This window comes from Ochotona princeps, chromosome 8 (genome assembly GCF_030435755.1).
Source record: "Ochotona princeps isolate mOchPri1 chromosome 8, mOchPri1.hap1, whole genome shotgun sequence".
In the NCBI taxonomy this organism is placed as follows: Eukaryota; Metazoa; Chordata; class Mammalia; order Lagomorpha; family Ochotonidae; genus Ochotona; species Ochotona princeps.
The window spans coordinates 82306760-82325227 of record NC_080839.1 but is presented as its reverse complement, the minus strand read 5'-3'; the positions used below and the strand labels follow the sequence as shown (position 1 = coordinate 82325227).

The 18468-nt window shown below is 55.7% G+C and overlaps 1 protein-coding gene across 1 annotated transcript in view; it reads right to left on the bottom strand.

Moving 5' to 3' along the window:
- Positions 1–18468, bottom strand: part of MYT1L (myelin transcription factor 1 like) — a 128193-nt gene that overhangs the window by 25997 nt on the left and 83728 nt on the right. Inside the window, exon 14 of the mRNA XM_004582577.4 lies at positions 1237–1299. Within this exon, the coding sequence (XP_004582634.2) occupies positions 1237–1299 (63 nt within the window). The remainder of the gene's footprint in view (positions 1–1236; positions 1300–18468) is intronic.

Below are 18468 nucleotides of genomic sequence, written 5' to 3'. Positions count from 1 at the left end.
GTCATCTAAAATTCTAAGATGTAAGATAAATTGTGACTAAAGTTGTATGGTGCTGACCCTAGGTGCATAGGATGAGTGGTGGGAAGCAGACACTCAAGCCACAACTGCCCATTCTGGCTTGTATGCATATCACAACTTTTGGAGCCCTGACCCTAGAACTAAGGCATTTCCAAACAAAGCAAAGATGGGCAATGGTGTATACTTCATCTTCCTGTTGAACTGGTACTGTTTCAGCTTTAATTCAGACTCACATTGTTGCATCCCCGCACCTAGCAAGGTCTCTCCCTGCTGCTCTGAGCATGGGGACAGGACGACGAAGGGTGTACGGGGTGCTGCTCTCCTGCAAGCACAAGCCAGAGGAGCCGTCCTCCATGGAAGAAGCATCACCCAGTTACCCACACCCATCCATTCCATGCGTGGACATGGCCCCCGCTTTTCAAATAAGCACCATGCAGGCTGAGCCTTCAAACTCAGCTAGAGTCACAGCGACCGGGGGAGCTCTGTCTGCAGTCCGCATGGGGCCATCAGGTAAGCACCTCCAAATCTGCATGGAGGTCCACAGCTCTCCCTGGTGGGAAGTGGGGGCTGCTGCTGCCCTTGCCCTTGCCCTCCCTCCCACTGTGCCCAGGCTGCTGAGTCCAGTTCATAGATGTTGATGAGCGAGGGCCACACAAGTGCGGTTTCTCTCGCAGCAACCCTGTCAGGTCAACTTCGCCTGAGCCTTGGTCTTTGTGGCCCCTGCTGCATGCCTCTCTGCACAGCCCCGCCCAGTGCCTTGGGTGCCCTTGGCATGGCCATCTTGAGCATGTGCTCTGAGAACAGTGCCCGAAGTTCCTCCCAGTCCCCTTGGCACATGCGCACCCAGGAGTGTGGCAACCAGTTCTTGCACAGGCCATGCTTGGCTGAGACACTGTGCGCCTCTCTGGGAGCCACAGGGCCAGCGTCTGGGCTTTGCTGCTCAGCTCAGGGAGTGCAGCTCGGCTGTGGCTCAGTGTGTAAGGGATCATGTTCCAGTGGGGTCAGCTTGCTGGCCTCTAAGCTGGAGTGACATGTGAGAGGCCACTCTGCTCTGGGGGCGGGGGCTGTCAGTGGCCATCTGGATCTTAAGTGAGGTACCAGCAGAGGAGCCACAGCACTGGCTAGATGGATGCTTCATGCCAAGGGAAGTCAGAGGGCAGTGCTGGTCATGACCCCGGGCTGGTCTCCACCCTGAGTCCCTCCCCAGGCTCTGCCTACCTTCGATGAGAAGCGTAGTTGCCAGTGATATGCCCAGAACCGTCACAGCCAGGGGTGGGACACCTACAATGACAAAAACAAGTTGGGCATTTACTGGCAAGAAACAAAATCCTCTAAACCATTACTGTTGCATTTGTCAAGAAAGCAGACTCCCTCAGTTGCTTCCACCACTTTGTGGAGGAGGCGGAAGTGAGCTGGGCCAGGCCACTGACCCACACCTCCGACTGCCTATCCTCCCAGGCACAGGGGCGTTGTCCAGAGACTGTCCCAGGTCACTAGGCTGCCTCTCCTGGCCAGCGCCTTCCCTGCTGCTCACCCAACTCCAGCGGGGCCCAGGAGTGCAGCACCCATGCACACCACTGTCCACGCCAAACCAGAGCACTAGGTGGACATGTGGCCTGGTGTGCCCGAACATCCGGTGTGCTGAACTGACCACGATCCATGGTGGTCTTGCAGCTTGAGTTAGCAGAGATGCCCAGAACAGGCCCAACTGCTTCATGGCTTGGGCCCCGGGTCCTGGGGTGGCATCACCATGTCTCTGTCTTAGCTGATAGCTCCTTATAGGCACCTCCTCAAGGACACCCAGGACCACAGACACCTGTACTCCCAGCTTTCTCAGAGACATCAGTTTCCACTACGGACACACACACTGATGACAGTGACTCAGAGCGCCTCATTCTCGCCACTAAATGTATGGGTTGCAAGGACACATGTCTCCCAAGCATCTCAAGGGCCCATTAGGGGTCCAGCTCTGAGCTGCTCCCCAGTCACTGTCTGAATCCTCTGGATACACAAACATCCTGCTTACAAAATTTAGTAAATGCATCTCCTGCTGACAGATCTCAATTTGCTTCCCACTCAGGACCCTGGGAACAGAGACCAGGGCCCCCTCCTCTGTGTGGGCAGATAGGCTTTCTCAGGAGCCAATGTAAATGGAGAAATGCATGTGCCTGGGGTGCCTGTGAGCACGAATGCCATGGTCCGACACCTGGCTATATAAATGATCTGCAGCTAGCTCCCCTTTAGTATTACAGATCTTAGGATGCAGAGGTCTGGATTTCCCTGATGCTACTGTGGGATTGTGCACAGCGTGGGTAGTGGAGAAGCTGGGCCACAGGGCTAGACATCCTGGGGCCAGTAGCCAAGCGGTGAGGGAGTTAGCATGGAATCTCCGTGCTCCCAGAGCCACACTGGCCTCTAATTCTTGTTAAAGTTACAAAGTGGCCGCAGGGCAGCTCAGTCAGCTACTAGTCAGCGTTCCTGGTGGTCACTCAGTGGCTGGACAGGCTGACCCCACATGTGGCCCCCACCCTGGGACTCCTCTGGAGGAGAGCCTCTGAATGTGTACACACGCTTTGTGCAGAGTCCGGTCTCTGCCTGTTTCAGTTTTGATTATCGATTGAGAACTCACTGCAGCCACCTGCCAACTGCCCCAAACAGCGACCTTTGTGCAAGAAAGGGCGACTCTTCAGTTCTTCCTAGTGTAGTTTATTTAAGACGCATCCTCTAACACAAGTAAATCCTACTATGTGTCTTGGTGGAGGGGAGGAAATAACTCTGCTCAAGTTCAAGGTGCAACATTATAGCAAAAACAAAGCAACGAAGTTGAGACTTTAGTACCCAACACCAATTTTGGCAGCAAGTGTTAAGTACTGTGTAATCCATCATCTGATAAGAAAACAGGGGTTCCAGTGCCCCTTTTGCTATGAAAGCAAACAAAAACATTTCCAGGAATCACTGGAGAAGGGCCATTCCTCCTTCCAAGGTTTGCTCTGCTTTTACCTTCAGAGTTTGCAGGGTGGGTGGAGAGGGTGGTGCGCAGGCGCTGCCTCACAGGGTGCTGAGCCCTGTGGGTGGGGGACTCTGAGCTGCTGAGCCTGAGGCCACCAGGGGTGGGGCTGGAGCTCAGAGGCATGGCTATGCACACACTGCTGCCACCTCGTATCAGTGTCCAGGTGTGGGATGTCCAGGTGTGGGACAGGGCAAGGCCAGACCAGGACCTGTGGCCCCACGCTGGCTATCTTCAGGGGCGCTCAGGTCTGCAGGAGGTCTTCTGTGGCCATCAGCACTTCCTCGGTGCACTCCGTTCATCGATCTTTGTGGTTGGTTGAGGCTTGAAGGCCTTAGAAAGTTCTAAAATTTGCATACAGATCTCCAGAATTTTCAGAAGCCCACTGACCCAGGGGCCTCACAAGGGACTCTGCTTCTCAGGCAGCCCGAGCCTAGGATGCCTATCCTGGGAGGGGCAGGGAAGCAGCTCAGAGCACATCTTTTCTGGAAAGGGGTGCCTGTGTAGGACACTCAGAGGGCTTCCCCTTGGCCAAGTGGCAAAGATGGCCACTCCGTGCCTTGGGGCAGTCCAGGCTAGCAGTCACAGGCTCAGGGCCTCTGGGCAGCCCGAGGCTGAAGGAAAATCTCTGTGGGGCCAAGTTAATGACCCACAAGGCTGCATCCTACTCCTGTGTCTGGGTCCTGCTCCTGTGTCTGGGTCCTGCTCCTGTGGGTGGGTCCTGCTCCTGTGTCTGGATCCTGCTCTTGTGTCTGGGTCCTGCTCCTGTGTCTGGGTCCTGCTCCTGTGGGTGGGTCCTGCTCCTGTGTCTGGGTCCTGCTCCTGTGTCTGGGTCCTGCTCCTGTGGGTGGGTCCTGCTCCTGTGGGTGAGTCCTGCTCCTGTGTCTGGGTCCTGCTCCTGTGGGTGGGTCCTGCTCCTGTGTCTGGGTCCTGCTCCTGTGTCTGGGTCCTGCCCCTGTGGGTGGGTCCTGCTCCTGTGTCTGGGTCCTGCTCCTGTGGGTGGGTCCTGCTCCTGTGTCTGGGTCCTGCTCCTGTGGGTGGGTCCTGCTCCTGTGTCTGGGTCCTGCTCCTGTGGGTGGGTCCTGCTCCTGTGTCTGGGTCCTGCTCCTGTGTCTGGGTCCTGCTCCTGTGTCTGGGTCCTGCTCCTGTGGGTGGGTCCTGCTCCTGTGTCTGGGTCCTGCTCCTGTGTCTGGGTCCTGCTCCTGTGTCTGGGTCCTGCTCCTGTGTCTGGGTCCTGCTCCTGTCTGGATCCTGCTCCTGTGTGCTCCTTGCTCTCTCAGCTCTTGTCTGATTTGAGACTGAGCAATAGTAACAGTAACTGATTTTTGGTCATATTTATCTGGCTGAAAATGTTGTCTTATATACCTAATAATGGCGATAGAAAAATAGTAACGAAAGGGGTTGAGATTCGGCCTAGGGTTGCCTATCCCAGCATGCAGCTCTGGCCCCTCCTCAGATCCACACTCATGCTCACACACGCCCTGGAAATGAGTGGGTGGGGGCTCTTGTCCATGGATACCTGGCATGGCCTCACATGTGGATGACCTGGATGGCATCCTGGCATCCAGCCTCAGCTAACCTAGCCCTGGCTTTTGGAGGCATTTGGGCAGTAACTGAACTGGAGCTCTTATCTCTCTGCCTGGTCATAAATGAGCACATTTCAGATGCTGGGAATGGTTTCTGAGTTAGTGGTGACCAGCAGAAGCCCTTGCCTTGGGGACTGTCAAGTTACAGGGTCTAACAGGCACCAAGGACTCCCCAAACCTCTTCTCACTGACCTGCTCCTCATGGTTACCAGCAAAGGATTGCTTGCAGTGAGCTACACCTCTAGGAGGCAGCAGCACGTCCTCCAGCGCCAGCAAGGAGTCCAGCAGCTCTCCATTCAAGTCCGTCATCACAGAGAGCCGCGGATGTGCCTGTGCCCACCTGCTCCTCTGCTGTCCCTGCTTGTTCCTTAGCGGGGACCTCCCCCAGGAGGTCTTCTCTGCTGTCCACAGCCCTGGACAGGGTGGCAGCAGTGCTGGGGACAGCTTACCTACAGAAGGAAGCTGCGTGGTTGCTCAGCTACTTGCAAGGTCTGGAAAGAGCTTTCTCTCTGTTCTAGCTTCCCATCCTCCCTCCTTCGGGAAGGCCCATCAGATGTTCTGTCTATGTTAAGCAAGAAAGAGACTTTCAAAAGCACATGTTCTTAACCACAGGAGTGCCTGAGCTGTCCAGGGCTGGCAGGGGGCCACTGCATCCCTCAGGCAGGAGCCCAAGGCCCACCCAGCATCCTTAACCTTTGTCCTGCGTGACCTCTGCTGCACTTCGCATGGGGTCACTCTGAGCCCCCTTCCACCCTCTGAAGCCTGAGTGCACAGGTACCCCCAGGCCCGGGGCTGTGAGCCTGTGGCCCAGCAGCCTATTCCAGACCCGGCTTGCAGGAAGTGTCCTGAAAGCACTCAGGCTCTTCCGTTTGCTTGATTAGTTCCATCAGCGGAGGCTGAGGGTCCCGGCAGGCTGTGGCTAAGACAGCACAGTCTGAGGAGCAGCCCTCTGCAACTCTGCTCATGGCCACTCCACCAGTAGGGCTACGTTAGCAAACTCCACATATGGAAAAGGTGATCTTTAATGCCATAGAATGTGAAGTCAGCCCTCGGCCAGGCCAGCAACAGCGTATCTGCAGCATCCTTTCTTCTGAGTCTTGTCTAGAACCTGTGCCCGATTCCCTGCTGCACTGTGGCCTTTTAGTTATTAAGCTCTTGATGCTTTTAACACTAATGTATATTAACCATATGTGATTTCCAAATAAATAAAATATTAAAAATTCATCACACAGAAATGACTGCAGCCACATACCAGCCTCTACCTCACTGGCGTGGAAACATCACTCAGAAAACTTTTTGATTTCAATAGAGCTGGTTCCAAACATGTATTTGGTTGTTTTTGCTCTGTCAATGGCAAACAATGAAAAAATGTATGGAAATGCAAAATTAATGCGTTTTCTCACATCCTAATGAACTCTGCTCCAAATTCCAGAGATCAGCGCCTACCCATGGGACCTGACAGCGACCTCTGACCGGACATTCAGCGTGGCATTTGCTTTTCAGAGCCCGGACCCATGTTAGCAGGGGGTTCTCCTTAGGGACTCGCTGGTGCAGCTCCTTAGCCCTACAGCTCACCCTGCACCCATCTCACGCTCCCTGCCCTCCTGTCTCCCAAGGACCCTCCTGCCCTCCTTTCCTCAACCCCCTTTCTGCCCTCCTGTCCCTCTGGGCCTTTCCTGCCCTCCTGTCCACCTCTCAGGCCCCTCCTGTCTTCCTGTCCCCCCAAGCCACACCCTGTTCTCTTGCCTTCCTGTCTGCCCCATCTCCCTACTCCCCAACCCCCCCTATTCTGAGCCCCTTCCTGCCCTGGTGTCCCCCGACCCCTCTCTGCCCTCCTACCCTGCTGTCTCCCTGAGCCCCTCCTGCCTTCCTGTGCCCCGAGGCCCTCCCTGCCCTCGTGCCTTCCTGTGCCCCTGAGAACCTGAGGAGCCTTTTTCTGCGTGGCTGCCCAGGGCTGGGGAGGCCTGTGACCAGAGCAAGGCCTGCCCACTTGCGAGCAGAGGCCAGGTGCTCTGTTTTGGGGACATGTGGGCAGCAGCCTGCTTTCTAGTATCCGTGATGCAGACACACAAAAACACCCTATTTCCTTTTGGTTCCAACACTTTCTAGCTGTGCAAAACCAAAAGATGGAGAAGAACTTTCAAAGTGGACTGAAACGATGTTTCAGAAGCATCTCCGCTCTGAGTTGGAACAGATTAGTTGGGACTGCTGGGCAAGCACAGTCCTGGTTTCACCCCCCAGCCTCTGGCCAGGAGTAGCCATGTTGCTGACTGGTGCCAGCAGCAGAGCCAAGGTACCACTCAGTGGGGCCCTCACGCACGTCAGTGACATGAACAGACCCCATGCCACTCTCCATGAAGCCACCTGCAGGTCACAGGACACTGGTTCATGAGTTCAGGTGTGACTCAGAGTGACACACGCCGGCCTTCAACTTGGGGCAAGGCTCTGGCAAGCCCTGACCAAACTCCCTCCCTTCTCTGCCCCGCCCAACTCTGGCCCCATCAAGTTCCCTAGGCTGCACCGGCTCCGGGCGCAACCTTGAGGACAGGGATCCTAAAGAACCGCCGGCAGGTCTGGTGTAACTCTGGGTCTGTGCTGCGGACCCTGGGGCTGCGGCTTGTCTCTCAGGGTGCCATGCTGCATGCAGGTGTGCAGTGGGCGCGTTTCATCATGCAGCCTGCAACCCTTCCCTCGGGGCTGTCCGTGCGGACCCTGCTGCCCTGGGCGGACGCCTGGCTGGGACCCGGGACCTGTACGTGACTGCTGCGCCACTGAGTGTCCCCAGGCACACCTGGCAGTGGCCCCTGTCCGGTGCCCTGGGCAGAACGTACCTAGCACATCCTGACGTCCCATTCACTTAACGGGGTGTCCTTGGGAAACTGCTGCCGGAGCACATGCACGTCCAGCAGCAGGGGAGCAGCTAAACAAGAGGCGGGGGCAGCTGCAGTCAGAATTGGAATTGGACTCGGAGGACCCATGCAAAAAGAAAGATACAACAGGTGACTAGTGCAGCTGGCCCAAGGCAACCGACACCCCCGCTCCTGACCTCTCGCCCTCACCAGGGAGCCGGGCGCATCCAACCACAATGTCCACAGTGCGGCAGGCATGCAGGGGGCCGGGGCCGGGGCAGGGGCAGGGCCCAGGGTGCAGTACTCACCTGTAGCTGCTTACACGGAGCTCTAGGGCAGCTAGTACCAGTGGGTCACGAAACCCATGTGCAAAAGGCGTTTGGGTAGGGGACATTCCTTGCCGGCCACAGGCCCCCAGGATGGAACCTGGCACTGACCTCTATCATACTCTGAACTCAGACCCATGGGGTGCAGAGTAGCTTCCTGCAATGTCCGGGCTGTCCCCAGCCAGTCTCCGCCATGAGCACCTGGGCCCTGGCTTCCTGAGGATACGTGGCTGGGGCCAGCAGGGCCTGTTCATCAGGGCTGTCCTCGTTACTGCCAGTTCTCTCAGCTCATGCACCAATGCTGTGCTTGAGCTGGAGACGGGCCTTCTGTCTGCCACCTCCAGGGCTACCAAGCACAGAAAGACTGCATGCCACAGCCACACCCGCAAGACGCCTACAGCCCCATGTTGCATGGGGAAGTGCCGGGCGGCTCCAGGCAGTGCAGTCTGCTGTGGGGTGGGACTCCAGCATGAGGCTCTGGCCTGGCCTGTGATGTCTTGGAGAACAGAGGACATGCCCCTGCTGTCCCTGTCCTCTCCTTGCGATAAGACAAGGGGACTCTGGGTATCCCCTCATATTGGTAGGGCCTAGCTTGGGGGCCGAGAAAGGCAGGTCCTCAAGCACACATGAATTTCAGGTCAAAGTTGCCGCTTCAAAGCTTCTGTCCTGTCACTTCCCCACATCCCTGCACTTGCTGTTCTGTCATAGTTGGTGCTGCCCACCTGTCCCTGTCACTTCCCTGTGACCCCATGCCTGTTGTCCTGTCAGGGTCCCGTGTCCCCGTGCCCGGTGTCCTGTCAGGGCTCCGCATTCCCGTGCCCACCATCTTGTTAGGGCCCTGCGTCCCTGTGCCCAGTGTCCTGTCAAGGCTCTGCATTCCCATGCCGTTGTGTTAGGGTCCTGTGTCCCCGTGCCCGGTGTCCTGTCAAGGCTCTGCATTCCTGTGCACACCCATCTTGTTAGGGTCTCGTGTCCCTGTGCCCGGTGTTCTGTCAGGGCTCCGCATTCCCGTGCACACTGTCTTGTTAGGGTCCTGTGTCCCTGTGCCCGGTGTCCTGTCAAGGCTCTGCATTCCCGTGCCCACCGTCTTGTTAGGGTCCTGTGTCCCTGTGCCCAGTGTCCTGTCAAGGCTCTGCATTCCCGTGCCGTTGTGTTAGGGTCCTGTGTCCCTGTGCCCGGTGTCCTGTCAGGGCTCCGCATTCCTGGGTCGTCTTGTTAGGGTCCCGTGTCCCCGTGCCCGATGTCCTGTCACTTCCAAGTCTTCTGGCCTGTGAGTCACTCCCTTCTCAGAGAAAACTGTTTCCTTGTGAGAACTCCTCATGTCTCTCACACCAGGGCCACTGCCAAGACCCTGGTTCCTTCCTTACATTCCCTGCCACCACTTTCTCTTGGTGCTTTCTGGTTTAATTCTCAGTTTACTTTCCCCTCTTTAACCCTCTTGTCTGAAAACAAGTGGAGCCTGTTCTGTCCATCCCATGCAGTCTGACTTATTCCTGATTCAAAATCCTATCTGTTTGTGAAACTGTATCTATTTCCTCGATCTGGTTTTGCAGGTATTAGAAAACAGGAGAACAAAACACGCTGACTTTGCACTTCGGGAAACAGATCTAGGACATTGATGACTTTGGTTGTGGCCATACGAGAAGTGGCCAGGTGGAGCTGACAGGAAGCCTCATTTCCCCTGGCCTTTCCACATGGCTCGCTGTAGGCCAGGGCTCTCTTGCTGACAGCTCCCGCCTCCTTTACCCTGAGCCTGCAGTGACCCATCGTTTGCTCCAAGGGCAGGTGCATTTGCTTAGGAAAGCACAGGGACCAATTTGTTCCTCTGTTTGTACTCTGCATGGATTCATTTTGATTCTCCAGGAGTCAGAAAGTTGGGAATAGGAAAGGAGATCTAGGAATGTGAAACACAATTTATCACAAAGACATGACTAGTGCAGTTGCTAGAAAGGAACCTGTCCACTGATTCGTGGGCCAGGATAGCTCCCAAGACAGCTGAGAACAACAGTTGAAAAGGTTGGAGAGCAGAGGGCAGAGCACCTGCGATGGAAGCTTCCAGAAGTGCTACGACAATGATCTGACCTGGAACCACGCAGATGAGTTCTGCTGAGGAACAGCCTAGAACTGCAGAGAGTCGGTGGAAGGAGACCTTCAGGAAAGGGAAATGAATGCAGAGTACATGGAAGCTGGGAGGGAGCCAAGAGGGATGCATGGGGAGTGGACTTCAGAAGAAGCTGGTGCAAATGCCACAGTCAGCCCTTGGTGCTGGGGCCGGCACTGTGGTAGGATGACAGGTGGCCAGATGGGGGATCTGGATGGTGAGGCCTCAGTTTATGCAGCGAGCTGTGGTGGTTTCCCACCTCCACCCCCATCTTGCAGCCCAGGTGAGGCAAGCGCTGCCAGTGCTATTCCTCTGGCTGCTGACTGGGAACCAAGCAAGAGAGTCAGGACATGACCTACACGGGGCGCCTGCCACGGGCAGGCCAGCTCTGTCTTGCCTGGAACCTGCCTAAAGAACATGGCAGGAGAAGTGGATGGGAGGGAGAAAGAAAAACACACTTTCAAGAGTGAGAACAGGGGCACGGTGCAAGGACTCACAGGCAAGGACTCGCAGGTCTGCGAAACAGCAGACCATGAGCTGCAGCCCTGCAGTGACCTCCTGCATCGAGTGTGGCCAGCACTGAGCCGTGCCCCTGCAGAGGAGGGCACTGAGTCCAGCGGTTGGGAAGAAAAACATACTTGAGGATACACAGCTTGCAGGGGAGGAGAGACTTGAAAAAATTCTTCCCTAAAACACCCAAAAGGCAAATTCGATGAGGAAGAAACTGCTATCCAGATGTTGATAACGACTGCAGCCCCGTGGGAGTGCTGTCTCCGGGGAACCCCTGCAGGGCATTTGCAGTGGTACCAGGTGTGCACCCCTCTCTGGAAGGGAACTCAAGGGTGCCTTGTCTCCCAGGTGACAAAGGCACCCTGGATAGCAGAGCAGTGTGGGAATGATCCCAGAGAGATGATGTCTCTTCCCAGACACCCTATGCAGGGGCCACTGCGGCGTGTAAAGCCCCGCACAGCGACACCATGACGTCATCCCAGCTGCACAGACAGGTCCGGGACTCGGCCTCACCATGAGGATGTTAGCACCTCCGATGCTCACTGAGACTCACTGTCTGTGGAAGTGTAAGGCTCTTCTTCCTAACCGGGACCTGCAGAAGCATGTAAGGTCTCTTCTGTCTATTCAGAAAAGAACTGTAGGATAAGATTCATACACAAGTAGAAAAGACCAGGAGACCTGAGGGTGCAGTACATGATCTATTACAACAGTGGGAGTACCAGGAGTGGATGATGGAAACGTGGTGGTGAGTGTACAAGGGCTGATGGCTGGGGACACGGAGGGGAGTGTGTGTGGACTGATGGCTGGGGACACGGTGGGGAGAGTGCGTGTGGACTCATGGCTGAGGACACGGTGGACAGTGTGTGTGGGCTGATGGCTGGGAACACGGTGGTGAGTGTGTGTGGGCTGATGGCTGGGGACACGGTGGACAGTGTGTGTGGGCTGATGGCTGGGAACACGGTGGACAGTGTGAGTGGGCTGATGGCTGGGAACACGGTGGACAGTGTGTGTGGGCTGATGGCTGGGGACATGGTGGGGAGTGTGTGTGGACTGATGGCTGGGAACATGGTGGGGAGTGTGTGTGGGCTCATGGCTGGGGACACGGTGGGGAGAGTGTGTGGGCTGATGGCTGGGGACACGGTGGGGAGAGTGTGTGTGGACTCATGGCTGGGGACACGGTGGGGAGAGTGTGTGGGCTGATGGCTGAGGACACGGTGGGGAGAGTGTGTGGGCTGATGGCTGGGGACACGGTGGGGAGAGTGTGTGGGCTCATGGCTGGGGACACGGTGGGGAGAGTGTGTGGGCTGATGGCTGGGAACACGGTGGACAGTGTATGTGGGCTGATGGCTGGGAACATGGTGGGGAGAGTGTGTGGGCTCATGGCTGGGGACACGGTGGGGAGAGTGTGTGGGCTGATGGCTGGGGACACGGTGGGGAGAGTGTGTGTGGACTCATGGCTGGGGACACGGTGGGGAGAGTGTGTGGGCTGATGGCTGGGGACACGGTGGGGAGTGTGTGTGGGCTCATTGCTGGGAACATGGTGGGGAGTGTATGTGGGCTGATGGCTGGGAACACGGAGGGGAGTGTGTGGGCTGATGGCTGGGAACACGGAGGGGAGTGTGAGTGGGCTCATTGCTGGGAACATGGTGGACAGTGTGTGTGGGCTGATGGCTGGGGACATGGTGGGTAGAACAATAAAATCTGGGTTGGCCTAGCCTTCGCTACAGTAAAGGAGCAGACCATGGTGGTATCTGCCCCCTCCGGACCACAGCCTGTGGACTGCAGTTCCAGCTACCTGCCTTGCTCTGGCCCTGTAGTGTGTTAGGCTGAGAGGCAGGAAGCAGGGAAGAAGTGGACTCCCTTTTGCGGTCTACATTGAAAGCCACAAGTAAGTCTTCCTCCTCACTGAGCCTCAGCTCTGCCTCCAGGGCAATGGAATCCCAGTGCCCAGCAGCACTCTGAAGTGCCTTGTTAGCACCAGGGTACTGTCCTGGAGCTCCTGGAGGCCCCTGGCCACCTTCTGGTCCCTTGTCTGCAGCCCGTTGGCCTCACAGAGCCTGGTTAAGTTCCCCTGGAGAGGACGAGGCTGCTGTGAGGGATGGCCGTCCTGACCCTGCGGACTCTGCAGGTCTCTTCCTGTCTGCCACAGTATAAGGGGAGTTGAGCGTTAGCTGTCAGTCCTGCAGCACTTGCAAGGTTGACAGGGATGCGTGTGTGAGACCATGCAGATGGCAGAGCAGTTGTGTAAATGCCTGCAAGGGTTCAGGGCTGCTGGGGCATGATAGAAGGTCTGCCTGGGGGGTATTCATTCCTCAAAATTAGGGACAGGGCACAAGGGAGTCAGGTCAAAAGGACTGGCTCCAGCGTGTCTTGGTGTGGATGTGGCCCCATGCAAGGAGGGAGTGTGGGAGCACTGAGGGCTAGCCACTTTCCCTTTGAAGGCTTGCAGCTGCCCTTTCCTGGCCCTGTGCTGCTTGTCTGCTGTAGGTCTGAGCACTGGTGCTGAGCACAGGGACCTGCAGGCGCTCCTGACTGTATCACCAGGCACTGTGGTCTGGGAAAGATGAGCAGGAAGCCATGGCTGGTCAGCTGGCCAGTGGCAGGATCTGCCAGACACAGACATGCTCTGGCCATGGTGTGGCCTTGGGCTGTTCTTTGTCACAGCGTCACCTTTGTTAACCCCGGAAGTTGCCAAGTGAGAGTGTGTGGTGGGGTCTGCTGATGCTTGTGGCATATCCCCCACAGCCATTTGCATTGGCAGACCTTAGGACGTACAGCAACGTTGGCTCTAACATTTTTAAGAAACGTGTTTTGAATATGCCGGTCTCAGAGTAAGACATTTCTCTTGCCTAACACCAAAAGTGTGCTTCTTAGGGCAAGCCTTGTGTTTTCCAGAGCATCTGTCTTCTGGAAGCTGTAAGCAAGCATGGGAAGGTCTGGGACAGGCGGGCAGGCCTCTTCACTAAGGCAATTCAGGGTGGGTGGCTGTTCTCTGTCCTCACATCTGCTGAGCAGATGTGCCTGCAGCCTCAGCTGCCTGCCTGGATGGGAATCTCAGGAAGGTTGCTGGCACCCTCTGTTTTCCTTTTTGGTGTTCAGCAGTCTGGGGCCTGCCCTGGGGCTGGCGGAGTGTGGAAGGAGTTGCCATGGCAATGTGGTTGCCAGGCACCTTTTCCCCTTCCCTGTGGCATAGGGGAAAAAAGAAAGCCTCATTCAGGTCTAGGGCTGGTGAGCAGCAAAGTGAGGAAGGAGGGACTGTGACCCTGGGGTGCGGTGGGGAGTTGGGACCCTGAGCAGGAAGGTCTGTGGGTGGAGCTGGGTTCAGCTCCAGCTGCCTCTTGCAAAGGAACCTGAGCCACATGCTGAGCAGCCTCCATGGCGTGGTGGCTTCGTCCTGCCCCGGGGCTGTCTGCCGTGGCGGCTGTCAGCATCCGCATGTCCAGCAACACAGAGAGGATCATGCGTTGGCTCTTCCATCATCCCGTGTATCTACTTTGAGTTAAAGCCTGAATCCCTGGATCTTGAATGGAGGCCATGATGGTACATCCTGGAAAAGACCAGCCAGCCATGTATTTGCAGGTGTACACGTATGTGTCCTCCTGTGGTACGCATCCATGCAATGAGTTTACACATGCATGTACTTGTGCTCTTGTGTGTGCACATGGTGCTCCCAGCATATGATGTGCGCTCTGCACACAAGCATGTCTTCACGTGTGTGCTATTGTGTGATGCGTGTGCGTGGTCGCTCCAGCCCAGACAGGACTGCATGCCTTACAGGTACCTCGCACTCACAGAGCGGAAGCGCGTTCTCGGGTAGGAGAGAAGCAGCCTACTTTGAAGACATGAGGACTGATGGCACGGCAGCCAATGCTTCCTCATTTCTTCTATCTCTGGCTGCTTGCAAGTTGCTGATACAACGCAGTTAAAAGCTAGCTCACGTCAGTGAGTTCTCATCTTAGATGTGGAATATGCTTGTAATTATTATCCTGATTTCAGAGAGAAAGAATGCACTCCAAAACGGTCAGGTAACAAACAGGCTGTGTACCTGGAAAACAGCCGAATCAAGGAGGGTGTCTGTGGATGCCAGAGAAGCTTCTAGAGCACGGCCTCGGGTGGACAAGCGGCCGTGTGTCCACACAGCTGGAGCTGAGCCCTGGTTTCAGGTCCAGGCTCTGGCTTCCTGGGGGTGTGCACCCTGGGAGGGTGCAGTGGCAACTCTGGGCGTTCGATCCCTGCCTCCTTCCTTGAGTTTCTTCTTGTTCTCTGTTCCCTGCCCATTGTAGACATCCATGTGAGCGCACTGGTGGTAGGCGCTATCTTCTCTCTGCTACCTCTTAAATAAATCAATATTCTAAAAGGCACAGTTATAGCACAGGCTCACACACATCCTCCCAGATACAATATCTTGAGATTTCTCACAATCCTAGGAGCAGGTGAGTGCTCTGTGGCTGTCACGGGAGTAACAGCATGCAAAGGTACTCACATTCAGAAGAGATGGCATCTTTTTCTCTAGGACCTGCCACTGGCTGAACGAATTCGGAGCTGTGGACATAGATGGGTCTCTTGAGATCCCCTGACAAGCTTGTCACACTCCACATGTGTGCAGAGGATCCTGCCCTCCTGGAGTGGCTCCTCAGGCTGAGAGGCACATGTGGTGGGGTTGCTATTTTTCCACATGTGATATGACTGAGGCTCAGGAAAGTGCTGGATCCAGGAGCAAGACTCTGTGTCAAGGTCACTCATGGAGGAGGTCATGGTGTGGGAGACACTGGCTACCCGGGGTGCCCCCAGCTGGGTGTGCCTGGAAGCTGTGCTTACACACGCACACACTCCATGGGAGAGCAGACCCCGGAGGAGCCAGGCTCCCAGTCTAGTCAGACTCCTGGAAAGCGGAGGTAGAGACAAAGAGCCTGGGAGAGGGGCTGCTCTGACTCCCTGCAGCCCCTGGGGAGGGAAAACGCCTCAGTTGTCATTCTGTCAGCATCTCAAAGAACCTGCCAGCTGACACAGAGACCTGAAGCAAGAATGCGAGGCTGTTGGAAAAGAAAGAAATGACAGACAAACGATCAAAACATGCCTGTTGGAGACTGTTTAGGAATCCAGAAAGTGGGGAGGGCAGAGGGAAATTAGGGCATGTGGATTAGCCTGGATGCGGATCTGATGGGCTGATGGACACTTTTATTTGATTATTTAAAAACTGATTTGCAAGTCTGATATAAGTGTTTTAAAATTGTATCATATTAGACAAGAGTGAAAGACATTAGGAAAATGGAATTCTTTTATCTTTGAAATATTTTGATCTTGGCTGTTCGAGTTTCAAATGGATGAAGTTCCGTTTCATTCTTTTTGGAACTGCTAGGATTTTAGCTTGCTAATACTCTCTGTCCTCTTTCTGTGACCTTCCTAATCCTGCATAGTGTCCCAGTCCCCTTGGCCTTGCCCTCCAGCCACTCTGAGAAGCTCTGGCCCCTGTCTGACCATCACTAAAAGATACGTCTATCTGTCCTGCACACTGCCCCACACTGTGGCCTCTCTCCTATGGGACCTGAGCTCGGGAGGTCTTTAGCTCTCTTGGCCACCTGCTACGGAGAAATTGCCAGATTTGGGGTGGGGGGAGGAGGAAAGGGGCTTCTGAGGCATCCTTATCAATGCAATTTAAGTATCTTGGATAGATTTCAAAGAAACTATTTAAAAGAAAAACTCATTAAGAAAACCACAATAGAAAGACTCTAAACTTGCAAAATGGAAGGAAAGTAAAACACTGAGGTGTTTCTGGTCTGAAGACTTGCCCTGGGGACTCCGGCCAGGGTGGATGGGCATCTCCAAGAGTGAAATTGCTGTCACGTAAGGGAGGGAGGAAAAGATGAAGCCTGCTAGAGATCTGAGACCCCGGAGAGAGAGAGAGACAGGCTGGGTGGGGGCAGAGAGAGTTGAGAAGTGCCAGGACTGCGAGGTTGCCCATGAGGAAGGCAGCGCTGAGGTACCACTGCCTGCTGGCTGTGCCATTGCCCTGTGGGAGCCTCTTCTGAGTAGCACACCAGCATTCACTGGGTGACTGAAGGTGGCGCCCACAGAGGGAACCCAGCTGAGCTCCAGAAGACTAAGCAAGAAGCAGCACACATCTCAACCTCAACAAATAGAAAAATCCAGCCCACAGACCCCTCAGGGGAAAAGCCAGGGCAAGCAGAGGTAAAACCTACATTATCTTGGTGAAACCGCTTACTGAAACTATTCACAGAACTTCCATGAGACACTTTCCACATCCTCTTGAAGACCCCTCATATTTCCCCCAGAGTTGAAACATTTTGGGCAGCAGTCAACACAAAGCTATTTGGCCTGAAACTTGTTAACAGAAAAGCTCCAAACTACCCTTCACATAACAGACGCTAGGTGTGCAGAGCCATCCCTGGAAGGAGCCTGCTGAGAGAGAAGGAGCCCCTGGAGAGAGGCCTGGCGTCCCATGAACACTTGTCCACCCAGTCGTGTGGGTGCACGACCCTGCCTTTTCCTAGTACAGGTTTCAGTACTGGGCAGCCGATCTAAGCTTAAGGGCAGACCCAAGTCTGCCTGCACTGTGCTGGCCCTGGACTCCTCATCTGCAGCCTGAAGGAGCTGGGCAGTGGGTGTTTTCTGAGTCTCCCTTTCAACCGACTGCTGTTCTTTCTGGGCCACGCTTGTCCTCTGTAATACCTAGTACTCCTCCCTGAAGCACGCATGGCACAGCTGAGGGCAAATGAGCTCAGGACATTAACACACCCTAGGGCATGGTGGTGAGGTTTGTCCACATATGAATTCCTTCAGTGTGAGCTCCCCCCACTGTGAGCTTCCTCAACCAGTGAGCTTCCTCAACCAGTGAGCTCCCTCCACCCGTGAGCTTCCCACACCTGTGAGCTTCCCCCACCTGTGAGCTCCCCACACCTGTGAGCTCCCTCCAACTGTGAGCTTCCCCCACCTGTGAGCTCCCCCACCTGTGAGCTTCCCCCACCTGTGAACTTCCCTCCACCTGTGAGCTCCCTCCACCTGTGAGCTTCCCCCACCTGTGAGCTCCCCCCACCTGTGAGCTTCCCCCACCTGTGAGCTCCCCCCACCTGCGAGCTCCCGCCAACTGTGAGCTTCCCCCACCTGTGAGCTTTCCCCATCTGTGAGCTCCCTCCACCTGTGAGCTTCCCCCACCTGTGAGCTCCCCCCACCTGTGAGCTTCCCCCACCTGTGAGCTTCCCCCACCTATGAGCTCCCCCCACCTGTGAGCTCCCGCCAACTGTGAGCTCCCTCCACCTTCCCTCCACCTGTGAGCTCCCTCCAACTGTGAGCTTCCCCCACCTGTGAGCTTCCCCCACCTGTGAGCTTCCCCCACCTGTGAGCTCTCCCCACCTGTGAGCTCCCGCCAACTGTGAGCTTCCCCCACCTGTGAGCTTTCCCCACCTGTGAGCTCCCTCCACCTGTGAGCTTCCCCCACCTGTGAGCTTCCCCCACCTGTGAGCTTCCCCCACCTGTGAGCTCCCCCACCTGTGAGCTCCCTCCACCTGTGAGCTCCCCCCACCTGTGAGCTCCCCCCACCTGTGAGCTCCCTCCACCTGTGAGCTCCCCCCACACATGCACTTCATACATGTCTGAACTTTTCTCGCATGTGCTTTCTGCACTGTGTACTCTGTCCTCACGTGTGCCTCTTACTCCCATGGCTCTGATTCAGGGTTTTCTGCATGGCCCTTCTTGTCACTTCTACGTGGTGCTTCAGCCAGACCCTTGCTTGCCACCTTCCCCGTGGGTCCAGCAGTCATCCCTGTGTCAGCTGGATGTAGACCTTCTGGCCATCCTGTGTGGCAGGTGCTCAGAGAAGTGTCCTCATATGCCCAGGGCTTGCTGGCCTCTCTGCTGTCCCTGCACTTGGCCCTCATCAATTCTAATTCCTTACAAGGTGACATTCTACACATAAGTCCATTCCCCATGGTGCAGCAGCTCATAGACATGGAAGTTTGGATTTCTGGAAGTGTGCAAGGTGCCTGTTGTTAGATGCTGGGAGGTAAGTGAAGAAACACCTCAGGGAGCCTGCACTGAGTGCTGATGCCTCAAG